Source organism: Drosophila nasuta, chromosome X (genome assembly GCF_023558535.2).
Source record: "Drosophila nasuta strain 15112-1781.00 chromosome X, ASM2355853v1, whole genome shotgun sequence".
NCBI classification, from domain to species: domain Eukaryota; kingdom Metazoa; phylum Arthropoda; class Insecta; order Diptera; family Drosophilidae; genus Drosophila; species Drosophila nasuta.
The window spans coordinates 22,481,534-22,503,359 of NC_083459.1; the positions used below are offsets into that span (position 1 = coordinate 22,481,534).

The 21,826-nt window shown below is 37.5% G+C and overlaps 2 protein-coding genes and 1 non-coding gene across 3 annotated transcripts in view; all 3 read right to left on the reverse strand.

The window, feature by feature from the left end:
* Positions 1 to 17,139, reverse strand: part of LOC132796301 (uncharacterized) — a 65,268-nt gene extending 48,129 nt beyond the window's left edge. The window contains exons 1-2 of the mRNA XM_060807421.1: positions 16,390 to 17,139; positions 2,584 to 3,050 (exon numbers count right to left, since the gene is read on the reverse strand). Coding sequence (XP_060663404.1) covers positions 2,584 to 2,922 — 339 coding nt within the window. The 5' untranslated portion in view covers positions 2,923 to 3,050; positions 16,390 to 17,139. The remainder of the gene's footprint in view (positions 1 to 2,583; positions 3,051 to 16,389) is intronic.
* Trnap-cgg (transfer RNA proline (anticodon CGG)) lies at positions 10,587 to 10,658 on the reverse strand. Its single transcript has one exon. It is a non-coding gene; the product is annotated as a tRNA-Pro (tRNA).
* Positions 17,140 to 17,686: 547 nt separating the features above from the next.
* Positions 17,687 to 18,465, reverse strand: LOC132795831 (peptidoglycan-recognition protein SA). The gene is made up of 2 exons (XM_060806739.1): positions 18,076 to 18,465; positions 17,687 to 18,019 (listed from the first exon to the last, which is right to left on the reverse strand). Exons 1-2 carry the CDS (start codon positions 18,375 to 18,377, stop codon positions 17,716 to 17,718), a joined length of 606 nt encoding a protein of 201 aa, XP_060662722.1. The 5' UTR covers positions 18,378 to 18,465; the 3' UTR covers positions 17,687 to 17,715.
* Between the last annotated feature and the right edge of the window lie 3,361 nt (positions 18,466 to 21,826).

Genomic DNA, 21,826 nt, shown 5'->3' on the forward strand with positions numbered 1-21,826 from the left:
CCGATTTAGGGTAAATTTCATGTCGTGCACGTGATATTTTTACACTTTTGGTGATTAATAAATAAAAAATCAAAAGCTTTCTTTTATAAGAGAGATTGAAGTGTAAGATCAGTCAAAAAAGTCTGGAGTATATGACATTAACTTAACTTTAAAGATTATTCACGCTTGCCTTGGGTCAGGGAAAGCAGCAGTGGCGCCATCTATGAGCTCATTTGCTTTTAATAAACTATGTATTCTAATTAGAATTAGAACTCACTTGTACAGCGTGCGACCGAGAGAGAGAGAAGGAGTGAAGGAGAGAGGGAAACGTCCCATTTCTTGTTGCTTTCGACTAATTGTGGTATTAATTGAGATAGTGGATGGAAACAATCATAACTATATACAAATTTATGCAACTGGGTGGCACTTTTTCTGCCCTCTCTCTCTCTCTTTCTCCCTCTTCTTCCCTTTCGCTTTCCCATGCAAATGGCGGAGAATAGAAGAGAACACAAGTGGCCTCCTTTTATGCCAAGGCGCGATAGAACATGCAACTAAAACTAATATTTACATTGCTGCCAAGCGAAACAATTGCCGTGAGAAGACGAAGCTGGAATCGTAATCGGAATCGGAGTTAGAGTTGAAGCTAAAGTCTGCCTTGGCCTTGCTTTGCCTTGGCTAGCAATTCATCCAGCCAAAAGTTGGCCGCTGCCTTAAAAGGTGACTTCGACTTCGACTGCGACTTCGGCGCCTACAACAAATTGTTGACTCACAGAAGATTGCCCAGAGAAACAAAAAAAAAAAAAAGAGCAGAAAAATTGAGCAACAAATTAACACGATTCCAAATTGAAGGTTGGCCCCCAAAATTGAATTGCCGAGCAAAAAGCCAAGCCAACAGCTCATTTGAGGCAACAACACGAATAGTAAACAACAACAACAACAGCAAGAACAACGGCGACGACAGCAAGAACAACGGCGACGACAGCACAGCAAAAAATAAGAAGCCAAAAAGTGTGTGAAATTTAACAAGCAAATTGCTGAGCAGCTCATTCCAACAATCCAAAACTCACAAATAGTAATACAAAAAATAAATGATTTCTTTCTTGTTTCAAGTGCGCGTTTTCAATGATTTGAATGCGCTGCGAGTACACTCACAACACTCATACATTCATACACTCACAACACTCATTCACGTTTCGTGCGCGAGACCTCGACTCATTAATGCTATTCTACGATTCATAAGTTTGCCTCCCTCTTTGCGATTGTCGCAACTTATCTCAGAAATGTGCTTAATTCATATTCAATTCAATTCAAAAATGTTTCAAAAGGGAATTACTAACAAATAAGTAAAATAATGCTGTATTATCATTAAAATATACTAAAATAATATACCGAAATGTATATTTGGTATATCGGTTGGCCAAACTTATATAAGAAATATGCTTAATTCATATTCAATTCAAAATTATTTGAAAAGGTTATCACCAATAAATAAGCAAAAGAATGCGGTGTTATCATTAAAAATATACCAAAATAATATACCGATAGTATACTACAAATATACCCAAATTTATATTTGGTATATCGACTGTCCAAACTTATCTCAGAAAAATTCAATTTCATTTAAAAAAGTTTTGAAAGCGAATTTATACAAAACAAAAACGGTATTATCATTGAAATATATCAACACAATCAACACCAAAATGTATATTTGGTATATCGGTTGTCCAAATATACCAATATGTATAAATCTGTTCTTGAATGTTCATATGTGTAATATTCACTCATAGAAATACATATGTCTTAAATTTTGTCTAACTTTTCCCATTTGAATAGCTTTCTTTTTTATGAGGTATTTCTCTATTTCTGTGCTGTTCTATTTTTATAATGTTTTTTTCTATAGAGATATAATTTATTATTTGAATTTAATTATTAACTTTATAATCATCACACACGAGTGACCTTTTTTATATGAATCATGTCGATCAAGCATAAAAATTATTTCGAAAATCACGTTTTGAAAATTATAAATAAGTAATTATTTTCTTGGCTAACTATTCCTCATTTCAATTGCTTCATCATTTATTTATTTTCACTAGATATTCATCTATAATGTACTCCTTTTTCTAATGTCTTTCATTACATGAATTGTAGTTCATGAATCTCAAATTTTCTAGGTATAAAAGTTGGTCATATAAAATGCTTTGCTATTTATGAGTTATTTCTACATTGCCAATATTATAATAACCCATCAATTATCTTCTTCTATAACTTGCTCCATTTGCTAATGTACTTTTAAAATGAATTCCTAATTCTTAAAGCATAATAATTATCTCAATTTAAAATTGTAAATAAGCAATTGTTTTCTTCATTTTCTAAAGTCTTTCAAATCTCAATTTTCCTTTAAAAGTTTCTCATAGCAATTGCTTTGCTAATTTTGATTTATTTTAAAATTTCAATAATATAATAATAATCCATATTGCACTTTCCCATAATTTACTCCAACAACTTCTTTGAAATATATTATTATACAATTTTGTTGTCACTTGATTAATAACTGACTCAACTTTCGTATATATAATATAGTAATAAGTAATCTTGACTCACCTGTACGGCACAGTTAAGGAAGCAATTGTTCTGCCCGGGACCGTTGAGCAGACCCTTCGATGAGGGTTCCAGGGTGGGCGAGGTGAGATTGTTGGGGGCGCGCAGCAGCTCGAGGAGTCGACTCCGTTCGGCGCCGCTTTGCACGGCGCCAGCTGCAAAGGGCTTTGGGGCTGTGGCGTATTGAACGACGACACCAATGGGCGTGGCAGCTGAGGCTGAGGCAGTGGCGGTGGCGACTCCGCCAGATGGTCGATAGAGCGTGCCATGGGTGGCCATTGTGTGAGTTCGACTGCAGCTTCGACTGCGACTCCGAGTTGGGGCAACGCCTAAGGCTGGCATTCAAAATTCAATCTGCGATCTCTCTCTCTCTCTCTCTCTGGTCTCAGTCTCAGTTTTGGTCTCGCAATGTCAGTGGCGAGTTCAAGCTGTCGTTGTGGATGTTGATGTTATTGTGGCTGACATGCTGGCTGCAAGTAAAACAGAGTTGAGAGTTGGGTGTTAGATCTAAATCACAACAACAATGGCAATATGACAACTTAATGCGACGACGCCCGCACCTCATACTCAGACTCATTCACCTCGCATACTCAAAATACCAAACAAAATACCTCACTCAAGACCTGAAGCTGACGCTGAAGCTAAAACTTCCTCATCATCGCGGCTGCCGTGTCGCTGGCAATTAGCCTCGACTCTTCTTCGTTGTCGTTGTCTTTGTCTTTGCTTATTTTTTTGCTGATGAGAAAAGGCAACAACACAACAGTCAAACTGCCCGCTTCATCTTCATTTCCATCTCCATCTGACCCCGAAAGCCGCAACAAGCAGCGAGTTCTGCGAGTGAAAGTTCTGCGAGCTGCGAACAGCAACAACATGAAGCATCAGCATCAGTGTCAGCATCAGCATCAGCATTAGAATGCCGAACACATGCAGTGAATACCCGTACCTATTGCTTTGATTGCTTTGTGCCCGACTCTCGACCCGTAGCTGGGCAAGAATGTGGGCCACAACGCAAATTCCCAACTGTGATTATGCAACTGTTCGCATACTCATCTAATTAGTGCGATAAAATGTCGGGAGTATTACGCTCTTGAAGCGAATATTGTTGAAATATACCAAATGAATATACTCATCAAATATTAAAAAATATACCCGACTGTATATTTGGTATGTACTAGTACAATCAAAATACGTCAAAGAGTATAAAATATGGCAGATTGTGAACCAAAGCAATTAAGACCAGACAAATAATATACTGAGAAAATATATACCAAAATTTATATTTTGTATATTTGTATGCTACTACATTTAAAATATACCAACAAGTAGAAATTATACCAGTTTATCAACCTAAGCAATTAAGACTTCACAATTAATATACCGAAATGTATATTTTGCATATCAATGTGCTACTAGTATTTTACAAATATTATTAGATTGGCAACCAAAACAATCATTATACCGAAAGAATACCGCAATTTATATTTGGTATATTCTTGGGATATTAAATTCAAAGTATACCAAAAGGCACGACATATAACAGATATTGCATATAACAAAATATACCAAAATGTATATTTAGTATATTCTTAGGATACTAAATTAAAAATATAGCTAAGCGCAAATATATTTTGTCAGATTGTCAACAGAAGGAATTGAACTCGATAATTAATATACCGAAAATATACTGAAATTCACATTTGGTATATTCAAAATATATAAAACTGTTAACCAAAGCAATTAACCCCCTAACAGCTGCTTAAAATTGTAATCACATTCACTATCGGGTATTTGTTAGTCCATCACTGACAGACAAATCGCATTGCTTCGACTGTTTTAATTTCCTCTACCGGCAGATTCAGATTCAGTAAATGGCAAACAGCTTTCGTGTTGCTGCTGCTGCCGCTGCGACTAGAAAACGAAAGACTTAGGCAACAAACTTGGCTCTCACACATTCTAAGCGAGTTCGATTTTCGAGTTGAGAGCTGCAAGTTGATTTCATTTCGTTAATAATTTTGAACTAAATGCTAAACAGAAGATTTCATATCGAAGAGCGTGCGCAATTCAAATTGTGGGGGAGGTAAAAGTGGAGAGGGGGAGAGAAAGGTCAGATGGAGTGAGGTAACTTTATGCTTATACTAATTGTTGAATGTCCGTCTGACAACGGTGCTAATTGCCACAGGCAGTCAAAAGGTAGTTAGCATGCCTCGGATTAGGTTTTTTTTGTGGGTTGGACTCTTGCACCTGCAACGAGTCGAGTCGCAAGTCGCCTGCTTTGCATATTAATCGAATATATGATGCGGCATGACAACAACACGACTCCGACTGTGACTCTGGGATTCAGACTTGGATTCGGATTCGGACTCGGACTGGGATTGGGTTTCGGTTTGGGTTGGGGCAGCGACTGGTCAGGCATTTCAATTGCTGCTGCGGTCAATTGTTGGCTGCGACTCTTGCGTGAAATGCAACAATTTGAGGCAATTTCAATTGACGTCGAGCAATCAACATTCATCGTCGCTCGTCGCTCTTCGTCGTTCGTTGTTCGTTGTTCGCCTGTCAATTCGAGTTTGATCTAGCGTTAACTCATGCACGATCATCTACGCACACAGTCACAGTCACAGCCACATGTGGCATGCGGCATGTGGCATGCGGCATGAAACTTCATTTCGGCCGGGCTGATTAAAATTCTTCACAAATTACAGCAAAATGCAGACATAAGCATCAAATTTACGCAGTCAAGCTCCGATTGACTCTCTCTCTCTCTCTATCTCTGTCTCTATCTCTCGCTCTTTCTGCTGCTTTTCCCATTGGATGCGACAGTCTCAGTCTCTTCTCAAACATGCAAATGACAACTGGACCCACAGCTTTCTATTCCCAAGATTTTAAGTGTGCAGTGCATTCAAAATTGTGATTTATCAATCAAATTGCAGCTCAAACTGTGCGCAGTTAAACCAAAACTGATATTGATCAATCAAGTCGCAGCACAAACTGTCGACAGAGCAACCAAAACTTTGATTGAACAATCATGTCGCAGCTCAAACTGTTCGCAGTTGAGTCAAAGCTGTGATTGATCAATCAACTATCAGGTCAAACTGTGTGCAGTGCAACCAAAACTGTGACTGATCAATCAAGCACATACTATCTGCAGAGCAGACAAAACTTGATCAATCAAGTGGAATTTCAAACTGCATTCAATGCAGCCAAAACTGTGATTGCTCAATCAAATCGAATTTCAAACTGTGTTCAAACTCTCCCCAGCGACTGATCTCCTTGAAGACAGTCAAGAATATAGCAATCAGCATAGTTTCGAGTACTTTTCAGCCGCCCTTCGGCTTCATCGAGGCCACACAGCAATGGAGGCAGACTGATTGCAGACTCGGAATCGGACTGAGATTGTGGTCATCAACTGGACAGAAGTCACGCAACGAATTTGCGACAATTACATAAGCCTAATGAACAAACATTCTGCGACACAAAGCGAGCAAAGTAACTAAACAAAAGCAGAGACTCTGTTAAGGTAAAACGAGCCCTGCGATTGACCAAATTGTTGTTCAGTTATTAAGTTGGTGTTGTTGTTGTTTTGGCTTTGCTTTTTGTTGTTTGTTGTTATTATGATGATGCTGGCGCCAGCATTTCCATTAGCCATTGTCTGCACGTTTGTCTCTATGTGAGTGTGTGAGTGAATATGTGTGTGTGTAAGTTTATTCATATCAGGCAGCAGCTGAACGCGCTGAGAAACGTGACAAACTCAAAACTCGAGTCGAAGTTAAAGTCAAAGTCGCAACGGCAGATAAAATGTGCAGTGAATGCATGTGAATGCACTCACTGCAGGCACTGAATACACACTCATGAGTGTACTCACATCAGGTGATTGATAGCTTCGATTTCTGTGTGTTGCAATTCTATTAAATTTTTGACTTCTACTTACTTGCTGTCTCTATTTCTCCCTGTCTCTTTACTTGTCGCTCTCTCTCTCTCTCTCTCTCTTTATGTTTTTCTCTTTCCCTTTTCTCTCTCAATTTCTCAATCTCTCTGTCTCACACTCCCTCACAATATTTTCCTGGCATTTTGTATTACAATTTGATTTCTGTGTGTTCTAACTTTCAACTTACACTTATCTCACTTGCTGTCTCTCTTTCCCTATCTGCATATGACTCTCTGTCTCTGTCTCTGTCCCTCCCTCTCTCTCTCTCCATCTCTCTTTCTACTGATATATCCCACTCCCTTATAATCTTGCGTTGACATTTTTTATTACAATTTGATTTCTGTGTGTTCCAACTTTTTGTTCAACTTTTGACTTATACTTTTTACTTGCTGCGTATCTTTCCCTTCCTCTACGAGTCTCTCTGGCTCACCCTTTCTCCCACTCTTTGCTCTCACTCCCTCAAAATCTTTCTCTGCCATTGTTTATTACAAGAGAGATCGATAACTGTTGCTGCTTTGGCTAAGTTAATTCCAGCTATTGCTTTTGTCCTTTTTTATATCAAAAACTGTGATTGATCAACCAAGTCACAGCTCAAGCTGTATACAGTGCTGCTAAAACTGTGATTGATCAATCAAGTCGAATTTCACACTGTGTTGGCTATGCGAATCTCTCTCTCTCCCTTTCTCTTGGTATTTCTCCCTCCTCACATACCTTAGGCATTCATATGCATTGCGGTCTCTGCCCTTTCCCTCCTCTTCCGCGCCCTCACACCTCATTCATTCATTCCCCGCACTCATGCCCAACAATTACAATAGCTCAATCGGCTGCAGCCTCAATCTTGCCTCTGTCTACCCCTCCCTCCCCACACTCAGCGAATTGCTCTCGAAACTATGCCAAGAATGTTGAGCACCTGTTGGCATCATTTCAGCCAATTGTTGCTGCTGCTGTTGCATTGGCAAACAAGTTGCCAGCAGCAAACAACGTTGTTGTTGTCGACCCTGAAATCAATGCGCACTTTTTGCAAAGTTCTCCGTGCTCTCAGCTCAGCTAGCTCTCAATTCTCCATGCATAATTCTCAACTCTCTCAGTTGTCAGTTGAGTTAAAGTTCTCAGGTTGTCGTGTGCTTTGCTTTTGTTTTGTTTATCAGCTCGAAACGTTTGAACGTGTGCTCCAATTGCAGCGGAACTTTAAGATATTGGCGAAGACAAGACAAGGGAAAAGAAGAGAAGAGTAGAGACAAGCGAAGACAAGAGAAGACCAGCTGTTCGTTTTGGGTCTTGCGTCTTTCTTCGCTCATCCAATTTGCTGCCCACGTGCTGCATCAGAGTTAAACTCCGCAAGTAATTTGACAGTTTAGCGTTTGAAATTGAAATTGTGCTGGGGCGGATGATTTTGTCGGCGCTGCCCACACAACGACTTACAACTTGGGCTGCTCTTCTTCTTCTTCTTCTTCTTTTCGAGCCCCCACGCGATGGTCAGAGTTGAGCCTAAGTCTCGACCTCAGTCGCAGTCGCCGCCTCGTGCCCAACTAATTGGCTCGACAAGTCGTGAAGTCATCCAAGTGATGCAAGTCGCATTCCTCAAGGTGCACAAATCAATTTGGCACTCAAGATTGAGAGAGAGAGAGAAGACTCCTTGGTTGGCCGATTGATTAGCTACACAAGAATGATGCTGACAGCAGCTGTGCAGCATTTAATTGCATAGAGAGGCGTCTTTGCTCGAAACTTGAAAGGGAAAGAAAAGCAACCGCGAAATCGAGAAGTTGCAGAGACAAAGGCCGATTGTGACTGACAGACAGCATAATTTCTAGTCGAAGCTCCTTTGAGAGGAAAACGTCGCAGCGCCAATCAAATGGAAAACTTCGTGTGCGGCTCAACCGCAGCTGTCATAACGGGCAATCGCAATCGCTAGAAAATTGGCCAGCGAAGCGAGCGAGCGATGGACAAAAGTGGACTTCATTAGACAAGCTTCAACTCGATGGAGGCCATTAGCAACACCTTTAGAGCCAGGCTATAAATCAGTCGCAGCCTAACAAGATGCCCAAATAACGCACTAAAGATACGCAGATACATTTACAGATACAGATACAACTACAGATTGAGATAGAGATTCGTTGTAGGCGTTTCATGACAATAACTTTGATTCTTGTTTTGGCAGCAAATCAAAAGCCAAACAACTCGCAACTGAGTCGAGATAAATTCCGCGCATAAATAAAGCTTCAACACACACACACACACACACACATATAGAGACTGAGTGTAGAAATTCTGGCTTTTGTCTGTTGGCCCCTTTGCGGCTTTTAGCCACGTGCTGTCGGCGTTGTTGTTGTGGCTTTTTTTCGAGACTTTTTTCTTTATGGAAATTAACATTTTTTAATGGGTTTCTTTGCTGCTTATTTATTTTGGTTTCCCCACCGTGGAATACCCTTTCTTCGGGTATGCCAAACTATACATATATTTTGAATGTTGTACTTTATCCATATACCAAAACTTTCTGGTATATTTTTAGTACTTTTCGGTATATTAATATGTAATATTTTGGACTGCATTGGCTGCCCATCTGATATATTTAGAATGTAGCACAATATCAATATACCAAAAATAGTCGTTTGGTATATTTTTAATATTTTTGTGGTATATTAATTTGGTATATTTTTAGGTTGCTTCGGCTAACAATCTGGTAGATTTTGTACTCTACGATATATTTGAAACCTATAAACCGAAAACAGTCGTTGGTATATTTTTAGTATTTTTTCGGTATATTAATTTGGTATATTTTAAAATTAGTACAACACTATCTTGCTATACTTTCTTTCTTCTTACTTCTTATTACTTGGAAAGTGTTTTAAACTCTTCACTAGATTGAAAGGGCATTTGAGCTTTGATGCTTCGATTTCGGCTTGCAACACATTAATTGCTCTCGGAATGCCAACGGACTGCATATCAAAGTCTTTACAGATTGCTACTATATAGTAATATAAAACGGGGGTAAGAGGAGAGATAGAGAGGGAGCAGGGAGGGGAAGGTGTAACGAACTATTTTCCAGTCTAAAATTCGTTAATCATCAACGTAATTTGGTGGCATGAGTCGGCTGAGTTTAGCTGCGTTGGCTGAGTCGGCATATCGAAAATGCAAAGAAAATCGAGTTTCGGTCTCGGAGTGTTGCGTGCAGCATCGTGGCAAATGAACGTGCAACCTGAACGAACGAAACAATGCAGCAGCAGCAGCAGCATCGAGTGATCTCTAGAGAGGCATTTAACGGATATTATACAAGCAACAGGTGGATGTCGAGCTATTGGGGGTAATAGAAGCAGAGACAGCTGAAGCAGCAGCAGCGAGGAAATTAAACAGATAGCCAATGGCAACGGAAACAAGCAAAGGAATGTGGCGCCATCTAGTGACACAACTGAGAACTTTTCCCTGCATCGAGTGAATGTAAATCTAATTTGCATCGCTTCATTTCAATTGAGAGTTTTTGATTTGTGTGAAATCTTACGCTCAAGAGGGAAGTGAACAGAAGAACATCCCCTCTCTGAGGAGCGGAAGGGGAGGAAGTGTGTGGGAGGGAAGAAGCGATTGCTCGTATCTCAATCAATCAATCTTCAATTTAAAATCGATTAACAGGCACAAAAACGAAACAAGAATCCGCAATGAAGAATCGCTTTGTCTGCTCCTGCGACCACAAAAAGAGAGTAAGAAGGGAAGGAAAAGAGAAAGGGGAAGGGAAGCCCATTTGGGTGTCTTAGTTGAGATGTTGTTGAAATTTGAACGCTCCAAGTGCTGACCGAGCACAAAAATACAAAACACGCAATGCCGCAGATCGTCATCATCATCGTCATCATCATCATCATCATCAACGAACAACATGTAATTAGATGAAGGCGCAAAGAGAGATGCCGATGATCAAGTTGTTGCTCCTGCTTTGCTTTGCTGATCTGTTCTGTTCTTTTCTTTTGTACCGTGGGCAGCCAAACGCCCACCGCACAGTGTGGCAAGATGACAAATGGTGTTCCATCGATAGACGATAGCAATCTCTACTATAATTATAGATAACAAAATAGCGAAAAAGTAAAAAATTGAACTCGGGCTCGTCCGGGAGTTGAACCCGGGACCTCTCGCACCCGAAGCGAGAATCATACCCCTAGACCAACGAGCCTTGTTGATCAAGCCTGGCCAACCGAGAAACAAAAGCCGCCGCTCGGATCCCGAATCTATGTATTTATAGCTCACATTAATGTCCGGGTATTTGCAGCGGGTCATCAGATCGAGTTCTAAAGTTGCATAAATGTATATACATACATTCCCCTCTCTTTCTCTCTCTCTCTCCCTTTCTCTTCGTTTTTATGTTCTTAGCCAGAAGCCAGCCACTGACCTGAACAGCCACATAAAGCGTCTGCTGCTGCCGCATGTTGCATGCAGCATAGGCTAAAGATCTGTTTATTGTTTACACTGGCAACTTTTCGCCCAATTTCTCCGCTTCCTTTTCTTTTTTTTAATGTCTGTGCAACATAAAAACTGAATTTTCTGCACCACAACGAAGCACAAATGCTCTAAGAAACTGAAATCGAATAGAAATCATGCACAGAGAGAAAAAAATCTAAATCTTGATTTAAGATTTTTACGATTTTAAAAAGCAAAATAGTGAAATAAGAACTTTAAGTTGAAACATAGAATAAAAAAACAAAAACATTTAATAATTAGAACGAAAAATAAACTACAAAAGACAATTCAACTTTCAGAAAGAAAGCTTTCACTATATACATATATTTATTTACTTTGAATCTTTAATCCTGTTCTTATAGAAGCTTCATATGAATCGAATGATTTCTAGGAATACAACTTAATACATATTCGTTTACTTTTATATCTGTTCATTTATATATTTCTTATCTATTTAGAAATAACTAAAATATTAAAAATTTATTGACAACTAAAGATAATTCAATTACCATAAAGAAAGAATGAAAAATAAATGAGAAATAACTAAAATATTGAAAATGCATTGATCGAAGAAATAACTACTAACGATAATTTAAAAAGAAGGAATAAAAAATAAAGCTGAAATAAGTAAAATATTGAATTTGAGATAATTCAACTACTAGAGAGAATGAAAAAATTGCGCACATAAAATAACTAAAATATTGATTCCACTTCCAATAATTGAAATATGCGATGCGAGATGAAATTGTTTAGTCGAGGAGCACGCGTTGCATTCCAATCAGATATTTCGATGCTATAATGGCAACAACAACTGCAACAAGATGAACTAAATTCTGTTACAATTTTATTTGAAATTTCATTTGAAACACAAAGCGCAGAACGCAGAGCGAAGGAAAAGGGGGGCAAAGGGCATTGTTATTGTTATTGCTGTGGCAGATGCAATTGTTGTTGCGAGTTGTTGTTGCTGGTGCTATTTATGCACTTGATAGACCGCCTTCTGCGCCACCTCCACCTCCACCCCTCCTTCTTCCTACCCTCTGCTGCCCTTTGCCTGCTGTGCTCTTGGCTGTTTATCGTGATTTACAGTCCATTTGTGGAGCAGTTTACTTCTTCTGAAATGAACTGCACAGCATTCGCCTCTTGAATCTGATTCCCTTCCTTCAACTGCTTCAGAGAGAGAGAAGGAGGGAGAGAGAAAACTGTTTCAATTGCGGAAAATAGTTACGTTCAGAATACTCCCTACAATTCTCAACGATCAAGAATGGAAACAATTCAACACAAATAACATATAATCGAAAACTGAGTGCATTCAATGCCACATCGGATTCTGAAAGTGTTAATTCTCTATAAAACTTTAAATGGATAATTTGCTGGCAAAACTATTTGCAGTGGACAAAAAAATATAAGCTAAAGCAATTATCAAAGTAAGCAAAGGCTATTCTTATAGCATTATATGATATGTAGAGCTAAGTGAATTGAAACAATCCAAAAAGAAAAAAGATGATAAAATCAAGAATAAAATCTGGCATCAAGATTGTTTGTATGTCAAAATTTAACGAAGAATATTTATTCTTTTAGATTTCCTAATCTTGAAATTCAAAATTATAATATTATAATAAAAAATTGAAAAACTTGAACTAAGAAGACAAAATCTTAAGTCAAGATTTTAATCTTTACGATTTTTTCAACCCAAGAATCATATTTCAAGATTTTTTTAAAGACGAAAAAATATAAAAGTCAAGATTTGCAACTTTTCAATTTAGATTTTTTCTCTCAGTGTAATAGTTGGTTTACTTAACTCTTTTTCTGCATTGGCTGTCTAGTTTTCAAACTTTTTTTATTGTGAATCTTTAAGCTGGTTCTAATAGGAACTTTTTATGAATCGCTTGATTTTTTAAGAAATACAACTAAATATGTATTCCTTTACTTTTAAATCTATTCATTACTTTTATAATTCATTACTTTTATTAATCTTTTACTTTTAAATCTGTTCATTACTTTTATTATTCTTTACTTTTAAATCTATTCATTACTTTTATTTATCTTTTACTTTTAAATGTATTCATTAGTTTTATTAATCTTTTACTTTTAAGTCCATTCATTTATCTATTTCATTACTACTTTCTAGGCTGCATCTGCTCTTAGCAATTCATTTTGTCTGTGCTCTCTGCTCCAATCTGAGCACATATCCGATCCGTTCATATTTCTAAAGTGTTTCCCATTAGCTACTCCCCCTCCGCCACAACTTTTGTGTTATTCTTTTCCCTCCCTCGCTCCCTTCGCTGTTGTTGTTGCTGCTGCAGCATGAGGTCAACGTCTCTCGTTGAGCGAAGCGAGTCTCACGCAATTTGCGCTGAACAATTGCTGAATTAGCATACGCTTCATTCCCCTCTCTGGTCCCCTCTGAGCACACAGAGCTTGCACGCACTTGAAGATTGCTGGAGAAGAGCAACAACAACAACCACAACAATGAGAACACTTAAATACGCACAGTTGTTAGTTAATAGAGCCAATAATAATTACAACATCAACAACATCAGATCAGAGCATTATCTTTTTCCCCCCAAATTGTCCCTCGATCACAGACTCAAAACTGAGATCCTCGCGTCGATTGAACTCGATTCAATGCGTATGTGAAAGTTGATGTCGACCAACTTCCACTCTTTCTTCTTCTTCTTCTCTACACGGAAAGAAAAAACGTGCTACATCTTGAATCAAAATTGTTTGTATGTCAAAATTTAACAAAAGGTTTATTCTCAAATCAAGATCGAAAATCTACCAAAATTCTTGATTGCCCAATCTTGAAATTCAATATTACAATATTGTCTCAAGAATGAAAAATCTTAAACCAAGGCAAAATCTTAAATCAAGATCAAGCGATCTAGATTAATTCTAGATTGAATGTGATTGATAGTGACTCAAATAAGAAGATGTAACAATCTTAATTATTAATTGAGTTATAAATTTAAAGGACGGGAATTCCAACATTAAAAAAAAAGAATAAAATATTTTATTTTATGATCTAAGAGTTCTTTACTCAAGATTTGCAAACCACTTTTAAATATGGACTAAAACCTTCTTGAATCAAGATTTTTTAAAATTTTAAAATAAAATGCTTTTCATCTTAAAATGAAAATTTAGCATAAGAATCTTGATTTAAGATTCGTTTCAACCAAAAAATCTTATTTCAAGATTGTTGTATTTAAGATCGAAAAAATCTTGAATCAAGATTTTTTCAATATCGACTTTTTTCTCTCTGTGTCACATTTTCGGCCAGTTCCACAACCCAGAGACTGGGGCAGAGGCAGAGACAGAGTTGCAGAGTTGCCGCAAGAGAGTAATTAACAATCTTTGGCGCGGCAGCATTTAACGGCAGTTTCACACTCGTCGAGCTCATCGATTACCCAAGAGAAGCAGACAACCAAGGAAGAGAAGGAGGGAGATGGAGATGGAGGAGGAGGAACAGGCTGCCCACAGTTTTGAGTTGCACTCTCGTGTGGCAGGTGAAAATCGATGCTGCGTGCATTTTACGCAATTGGGGACAACAAATTACACGCACCGCAATTTGCGGCATCGCCAGGCGAGACGCAGATGGGGCAGGGCCACAGCAGCAAGTGGACAGCGCCGCCAAATTGAGGTTATGAGACACTGTCCGTCCTCGCCAGTCGACAGTCGACAGTCTTCAGTCTCGATCGATGGATCGCATTGCTGAGCAGACCAGATATTTAACCCAAAACGAGTCCAGCTCGATTATGCAAATGCAATTCACAATCGAGCAACGCATCTAATCGAACAGAGAGAAGCCATATCAAAACGCAGTTCGTCATCAAATGACAAGTTGCATTGCTGACACGCTTAATGAGATACCCTGCAGTCAGTATATTAATCAAGATATACTTATAAACTAAGAACTTGGCTTTATATTTCACATTTCTAAATCACTTTTTATCTGAGGTCAAGAAATTCTTTTATTTGCATTTGCCTTTGCAAATTATTGTAAACGAAAATATAAAAATTTAATTCAAAAATTTTAAAAAGGTTTTATAAATCATAATTCTAAATTACTTTAATCTAAAGTAAAAAAAAACAATGTTTTTTTTCATTCATTTGAGAATAATATTAACTTATTATTCTTACGCATTTTTGTGATGGTCTTAGAAAAATTTAATTTGAAGTTATTTTTATATTTTCAAATTCTTGTAAGTTTAAAATTGATTATTTATATTAAGAAATAAGTAAAATTTTATTCTTAAAGTATCAAATTTTTTTAAGTTTGAAATTTATTATTTATATTAACGAACAAGTGAAATTTGTATTTATTGGACATTTAGTTTTTCTTTATTTTACATAAAAGTATTTATTTTAGAATACATTAATATGCTTAAGTATTCATTTATTTATTTACATGTAAATTATTATACAAAATAATATAATAACTAAAAGAAGGGAGTGCTAGCAACTAAGGCCATTAAGTATTCAATTTAATTATTTATATTGATATCAAGTAACAACTTTAGTTTTGTTTTGATCTTAGATAAAAAATAATTTAGAAATATGATTTATAGGGTCAAGTGATTGCATAAAGATTGAAGATCTAACTTCATATTAGAATAAACATCCTCAAATTGCATACATATTCAAGGTTCTAGTCCATCATAGCCACAACTGCTCTAGATTTGGGACACAGGGTATTTGGCAGCAGCTACTCGAACATGAGAAGTGATCATGAAAATGTTTGACTTTGCTACCAAATGACACAAGACGCTTCGTTGCACGTACAAATGTATCAACAGAAGATGTCAATCTTTTTTATGTTGTTGTTTTTATTTTAATGTTCGGATTGTATATCATACAAGGCACAACAACAACAACAACAAGAACAACAACATGAGAAACATTGGCACGCAAGTTTGTTGCTGCTGTTTTTGTGCTTTTTGGATTTTTGGCAACAATTGCGATTGCTGTTGCTGTTACTGTTGTCAAGAGTTGATGACCCCGAAACCCCAAAGAAGACGTCGAAGAAGCCACAGCAGCAGCAGCAGCAACAACAACAACAACATGGCAAACATCATTACAACAGTTTTGGCAAAACTCAAACTCAAAATGGCCGCAAAATATCATTACGAAAACGAAACGAAACGAAACGAAACGGGTACAAAAGACCATGAACGACTTGAGCGTAGAACGAACTTGTCCAAAAACAGCAACAAGAGATCAATTGGCCGATCAATAACCATAATTAAGTAATGTAGCACAGCATACAGGTATTTATCATATATGTTATGTATGTTATGTGCTGCACTTTCCCAACACTCCCAATTGGGTAATTATCAATCTGATTGCGATATGCAATATTTATTCCCTTTTGCGCATATTCCCATTGCCATTTCCCATCCTTATTAAATTTCCCTTTCAGCATGTTTTCAGCATTATCCCATGTAACTCACCTTACTGCAATAAACTTGTTGTTGTTGCTGCTCCAATGATGTTGTTGTTGTTGTTGTTGTAGTTGTTGCTGTTGTTGGGCAGGCGCAACAGTTGCGGTTGCATGTCGTTAGTTGGCCGGAAGCTTTGGCTTTGATTGGCCACAGGATATCTTATTATGTTGTGTGGCAGGGGGGTTAAAAGTTAAAATGTTCCTTCCCCCCTTGGGGGAAATATTGCGCTGATGCTTCTTCTTCTTTCTTACGCAGTTTCACAAACAAACATTTACACACACACACACGCGCGAGCGAGCGCAAACACAGAGAGAGCGCAGCCAAAGAGCGCGTAAGAGAGAGGCTCAATTTGTATATCGAAGAAGAAATTTGAAGCAAGACTTGAGCTTGGCTTTGCAATGTTAAGGTGACTCTATTTTTCACACGCTTTCACTTGAACATGAAAAAACATAAACAAACTTTACAATTTCGTTACATTCGCTTATTGTTGTCGTAATGTGGCGCAATAGCCCTTGCAGCTTTAACGGTTCATCAACTGTTATAGCAACGTCGCGTCGTTTTAAATTCCAAATGGCGGTTGCTGCTGCTGCTGCTGTTGTTGTTGTCGTTGTAACGGCGCAACGTGCAAAAGTTTGCAAACTCAAACAAAAAAACAAACAAACAAGAACAAACCGATTGAGGGCCACAAATAATAAACGCACAACGTATAAAAACAATGTCAAATTCGCGCCGGCCGCCAAAATGCAAAAGCAAACGCAAACGCAAAAAAAAAATAACAAACGAAGAAAACACGCACTCACGACACCACTCGATCCGCTCGACACAAGTGCGATAAAACAACTGTCTCTCGTGCCGTGGAACAAGTGAAAAGCGCAAGCTGTTTGCGAGAGTGAGAAAGCGCGAGAGAGCCACAAGTTGCGCTCACCGATAAATAAAAGTGTGGAGCACTAAATACAACACTACTAATCGATAAGTTTGGCGGCAACTCGAGCGCAAGCTCTGTCGTTCAACTCACCCCAAGTGTTGAATTGATATTGGTGTGCAATTATTAATGAAATATATACAAAATAAACTAGAACTTTTAACAGCAAAATATAACAAAATAAATGGAAGCACAGCACAATGCTATCGATTGTTCGTGACGTGATTCGGAGTTGCTTTGCAACACAATACAATTTGCAGCCGCTAGAGCGCGCCACCAACAGTCAATAGAGAGCGCTGCTTGTGCCAAATGGCGCCAGTTGCTGCGATGAAGCGCGTAACTACAACACGAGCGATCGTAAGTGAAACCACGTAAGGCATGACGTAACGTATTGCATGGCGCTTTATTCAAACTTAGGGACGGGGCAACCAATGCGGCCACTCCTGTATCTCGTTGTAGAGCGTCAGACCCGGACTCTGTGTGCTAATCACCTGCGAGGCTCCAATCAGACCATAATCCTCCGACAATTCGCCCTCGGTGACGCCGCAAGCCAAAAGCTTTTTGCATGCGGTCAACGCTGCTTCCGTGGGCAATTTATCCACAAAGTTGCCAATGAAGGCGATGCCAGTGCCATTCGTATTATAGCCATAAGTGTGAGCGCCCCGCACTCCCCAGCCGGTGCCCTCATAGACGACGCCATCGTTGCCAATGAGAAAACTACTCAGGATGGAGAAAGTAGTAAGCAAGTGGATTAAGAAGCAGGCAAAACTCACTTGTAGGCCACATCATAGTAGTCCAGCTGCGTCTGGTGGTAGTGCTGCATGTTCTGCAGGATCTCAGCGCACTGCGGGAACGTCGAGCACTCGCTCGTCACCGTATGATGGATGATCACATTCCGAATGGGACGTACCTGATAGTTCAGTCCCAAGGCCAACTTTCCGCCCCATTGACGCTTCAGCTTGATCTCTGGGCACTCGGGTTTCGTCGCCTTCTTGCGGCCACGCGCTGAAACGCCAGACAGAAAGACAATGGCGACGATGGCGAGGAGGAGGAGCAACGTGGATAAGCGCAGCATTTTCGCGGGGATTGCTCGGTGATCTTCGATCTCTATACGTTGTGCTCCGGGTGAGAACTGGCTGTAAATTAATCGCAGATGCTTTCGCTTCGTTCTGTTCTCTTCTTATCGCATCGCTGCCAATTTATACTTCGCTGTCGTCGCAAGTGACGCAATTGTTGCCAAAGAGCCGAGCTGCGATAGGGAGAGGGAGTGGCCAAGGGGGAGGAAGTGAGGGAACTGCGGTGTCAAACAAGTTCCAATCTCGTCTGCTCTGTTCTGTTTCTGGGTATCGCGATTGCGTCGATCAATCTGCAACATACAGAGCACAAAAGTAACGAATTCAAATTTCAATCAATCTTCACGATTTATGAAATACAATTTTAACAATAACAAGAATGAAAGCTACACATTGTAATTAAAAGCTACAATGTGCGGTATTCATATTAAAATATATCAAATGAATATCCCTCAAAAAATACTGAAATATACCAAAAGCTGTATTTGGTATATGGACATAGTACTACATTTAAACTATACCATAAAGTAAAAATTCTAGATTATCTAACAAATCAGTCAGAAATAAAACCAAATTAATATACCGCAAAAGTACTAAAAATAAACCGCATGTTATATATCGTATATTGATATAGTACTACATTCAAAATACACCATAGAGAACAAAAAATACCAGATTGTCAACTTAATAGTCTAAAAATATATAAAAATATATGATATATACTGCAAAAATACTAAAACATATCATAGACTGTATTTGGTGCTTCGATACAGTACTACATTCAAAATATACTATAGAATGCAAAATATACTAGATTGCCTGGCAAAATCGTCTACAAATATATCAGATTAATTTAACACAAAATATTAAAATATACCAAAGGCCTTAATTGGTATATTAATATAGTACTAAATACATACTAAAGTAGTTTTAAAATAACTTTTACAATTATAAATATATAATAGTAAAAAAACATTTTCATTTATTTTAGTATAGTTGTATGAACAGAAATTAAAAAATGTGAATATATAGTGTAACGAATATATAGTATTTTTGGAATATATGTATAGTATTTTTTTAATATATAGTATTTTTCTCTCAGTGCAGTTTTAATTAGCTACTCATTCAACCAACATTTAATCAATTCAAGAATATTCACCAAGCTGAGCAGAGATTATATTGCCATTAGACCTGCGATTGCAGGGTATTCAGCTGTCGGTGCTGCTCATAGTTGATATATATATTTGTTCCATAATTATTTTCGCCGCTTTGTTTGCATTATTTGCATTTGCCGGGAGTCCCAATCCAACGCGGAGCGATAACTCATCTGATTCGGATTCTTCTCGCCTCTCGACAATCAAATCTCGACTTGAATCATCACTTTGAATCACACTAAAGTCTTCAATCGTATTAACTGGTTATCTGATTAACGTCGATTTTCGCTAGTAGAAGACTCATTAGTATTTCCGATCGTTAAAATCTAGAATGTAAAATCCATTCCGGATTATTACTGAAACTACTTTTCACTATAATCAATTCTTTAGTCTATATTAAATTTCACAGATTAATTTGATTAATTAACAGAGCATTTCAAAAGTCGATGTTGCTCTCTTCTCAGAAATCAAGAAATCCGAATCTCACGACTGTAAAACAATTCATTGAGAAAGCAGTTGATTGACAACCAATTAAGCACTCGTAACCGAAAAACACGTTGTTATTTCATTGTGTATTAAAAATATATATAAAATTATAACTCGATAAATGTATTTTTAAATTGTGTTTTAATAATGCCCAAGCAACATTTACAGACATTATTTTGACAGAGTTTCATTGAATATTTTGAATATTAATATAAATTGCAATAATTTTAATTTCATTCAAAATCAATCAAAATATATCAACTTAATATACCGCAAAATACTAAAGGCTATATTTGGTATATTGTCTTACTACATTTAAAATATATCATGGAGTACAAAATATACTTATATACCACAAAAATAATAAAACTATACCAAAGACCATAATTGGTATATTGTCTTAGAACTGCATTTAAAATATACCATGAGGTTCCAAATGTACCAGATTGTCAGCCAAATCAATCTAAAAATATGCTAAGATAATATACAAAAATACTAAAATGTGTAATGGTTGGTATATTTATATAGTAGTACTTTAAAACATACCCTTGGTTATAAAATATACTAGTTTTAGAAACGAATACGTTTGAAATATACCTAAAAAATACCAAAAGTATATCAAAGGCTATAATTGGTATATTGATGTACTACTACATTCAATATATACCATAGAGTGCAAAACATACCCGGTGGTCAGCCAAACCAATTCAATATTTCTTAAATAACGTATACAAATATAAATTCAATTATTCATAATACTTATCACAATAAAGTAAACGAAATGTTAGGTATTTTGATAATAATAATCGTCAAATATAAATTGAAATACTAAATATAATAATATATAAGACAAATTATGTTAAATTCTAATAAAGTCGAGTATGAGTTTCAAATTAACAAAATTTGCATTTCAATATCTGTTTCATAATCACCATAAAAATTAATTTTATTTTATATGTAATAAATTAACAGTCAATTTGTGTGCAATAACTTTAGCTTTATACTTGCGCTTATTTTAATAATAGAATTTAAGTAAAAGCTACAAACAGATAAATTTTACAAATAATTCTAAGCTACAATTATAAAAAATATATAATGTATATAAAGAAATAGTTCCACAAATAGAAATAAGTAAAGAAACAATTGAAATAATATTTTAAGAGTTAATGTTTCTAATAATAACTAAGCGATTAATCGTTTAAATCAAATGCCAGGAAAGAGAAATATATGTACATAAGAACCTTTATTTTTTTTTTTTCTGTTCCACTGCTGGACACTCCAATTATCCGCCATTGCAAGAAGATCTCTCAGAGCGAGAGAAAGAGAGAGTGAGAGAGAGAAAGGGGGGAAGATATCTCCAAATTGTGTGCGACCTCCAATGGGGTCTCTCCGTAGTCCTTGGCAACCATGCGTGCTCGCTGCTCGCTGAGAGAATCGAATCCTGCGCAACACCTGTGCAAGAGACAGACAGACAGACAAAGAGTCAGAGAGAGAGAGAGAGAAACAGATAGAGTGGATATATAGAATAGTACTCGATATAAGGCATACAGGGTGCTTGGGTGTTCGATTAGACGCTTCAATGGCGTTCGCTTCGTTGACAACTCGACAAATTGGCAATGGACTAAAACGCCAGCAGACACCAGGCTCTGGGCAGGTGGCCAAGAGATAGAGAAAGAGAGAGAGGGAGTGAGAGAGAGACACGTATAGAAAGAGTAAGAGAAGGAGAACAGGAGAGAAGGGCACATGTTCGATTATGGACAAAATGCGACCGAGCAGAACCAGAGAGAACCGCTAGCTGAAGCTAATAAGCA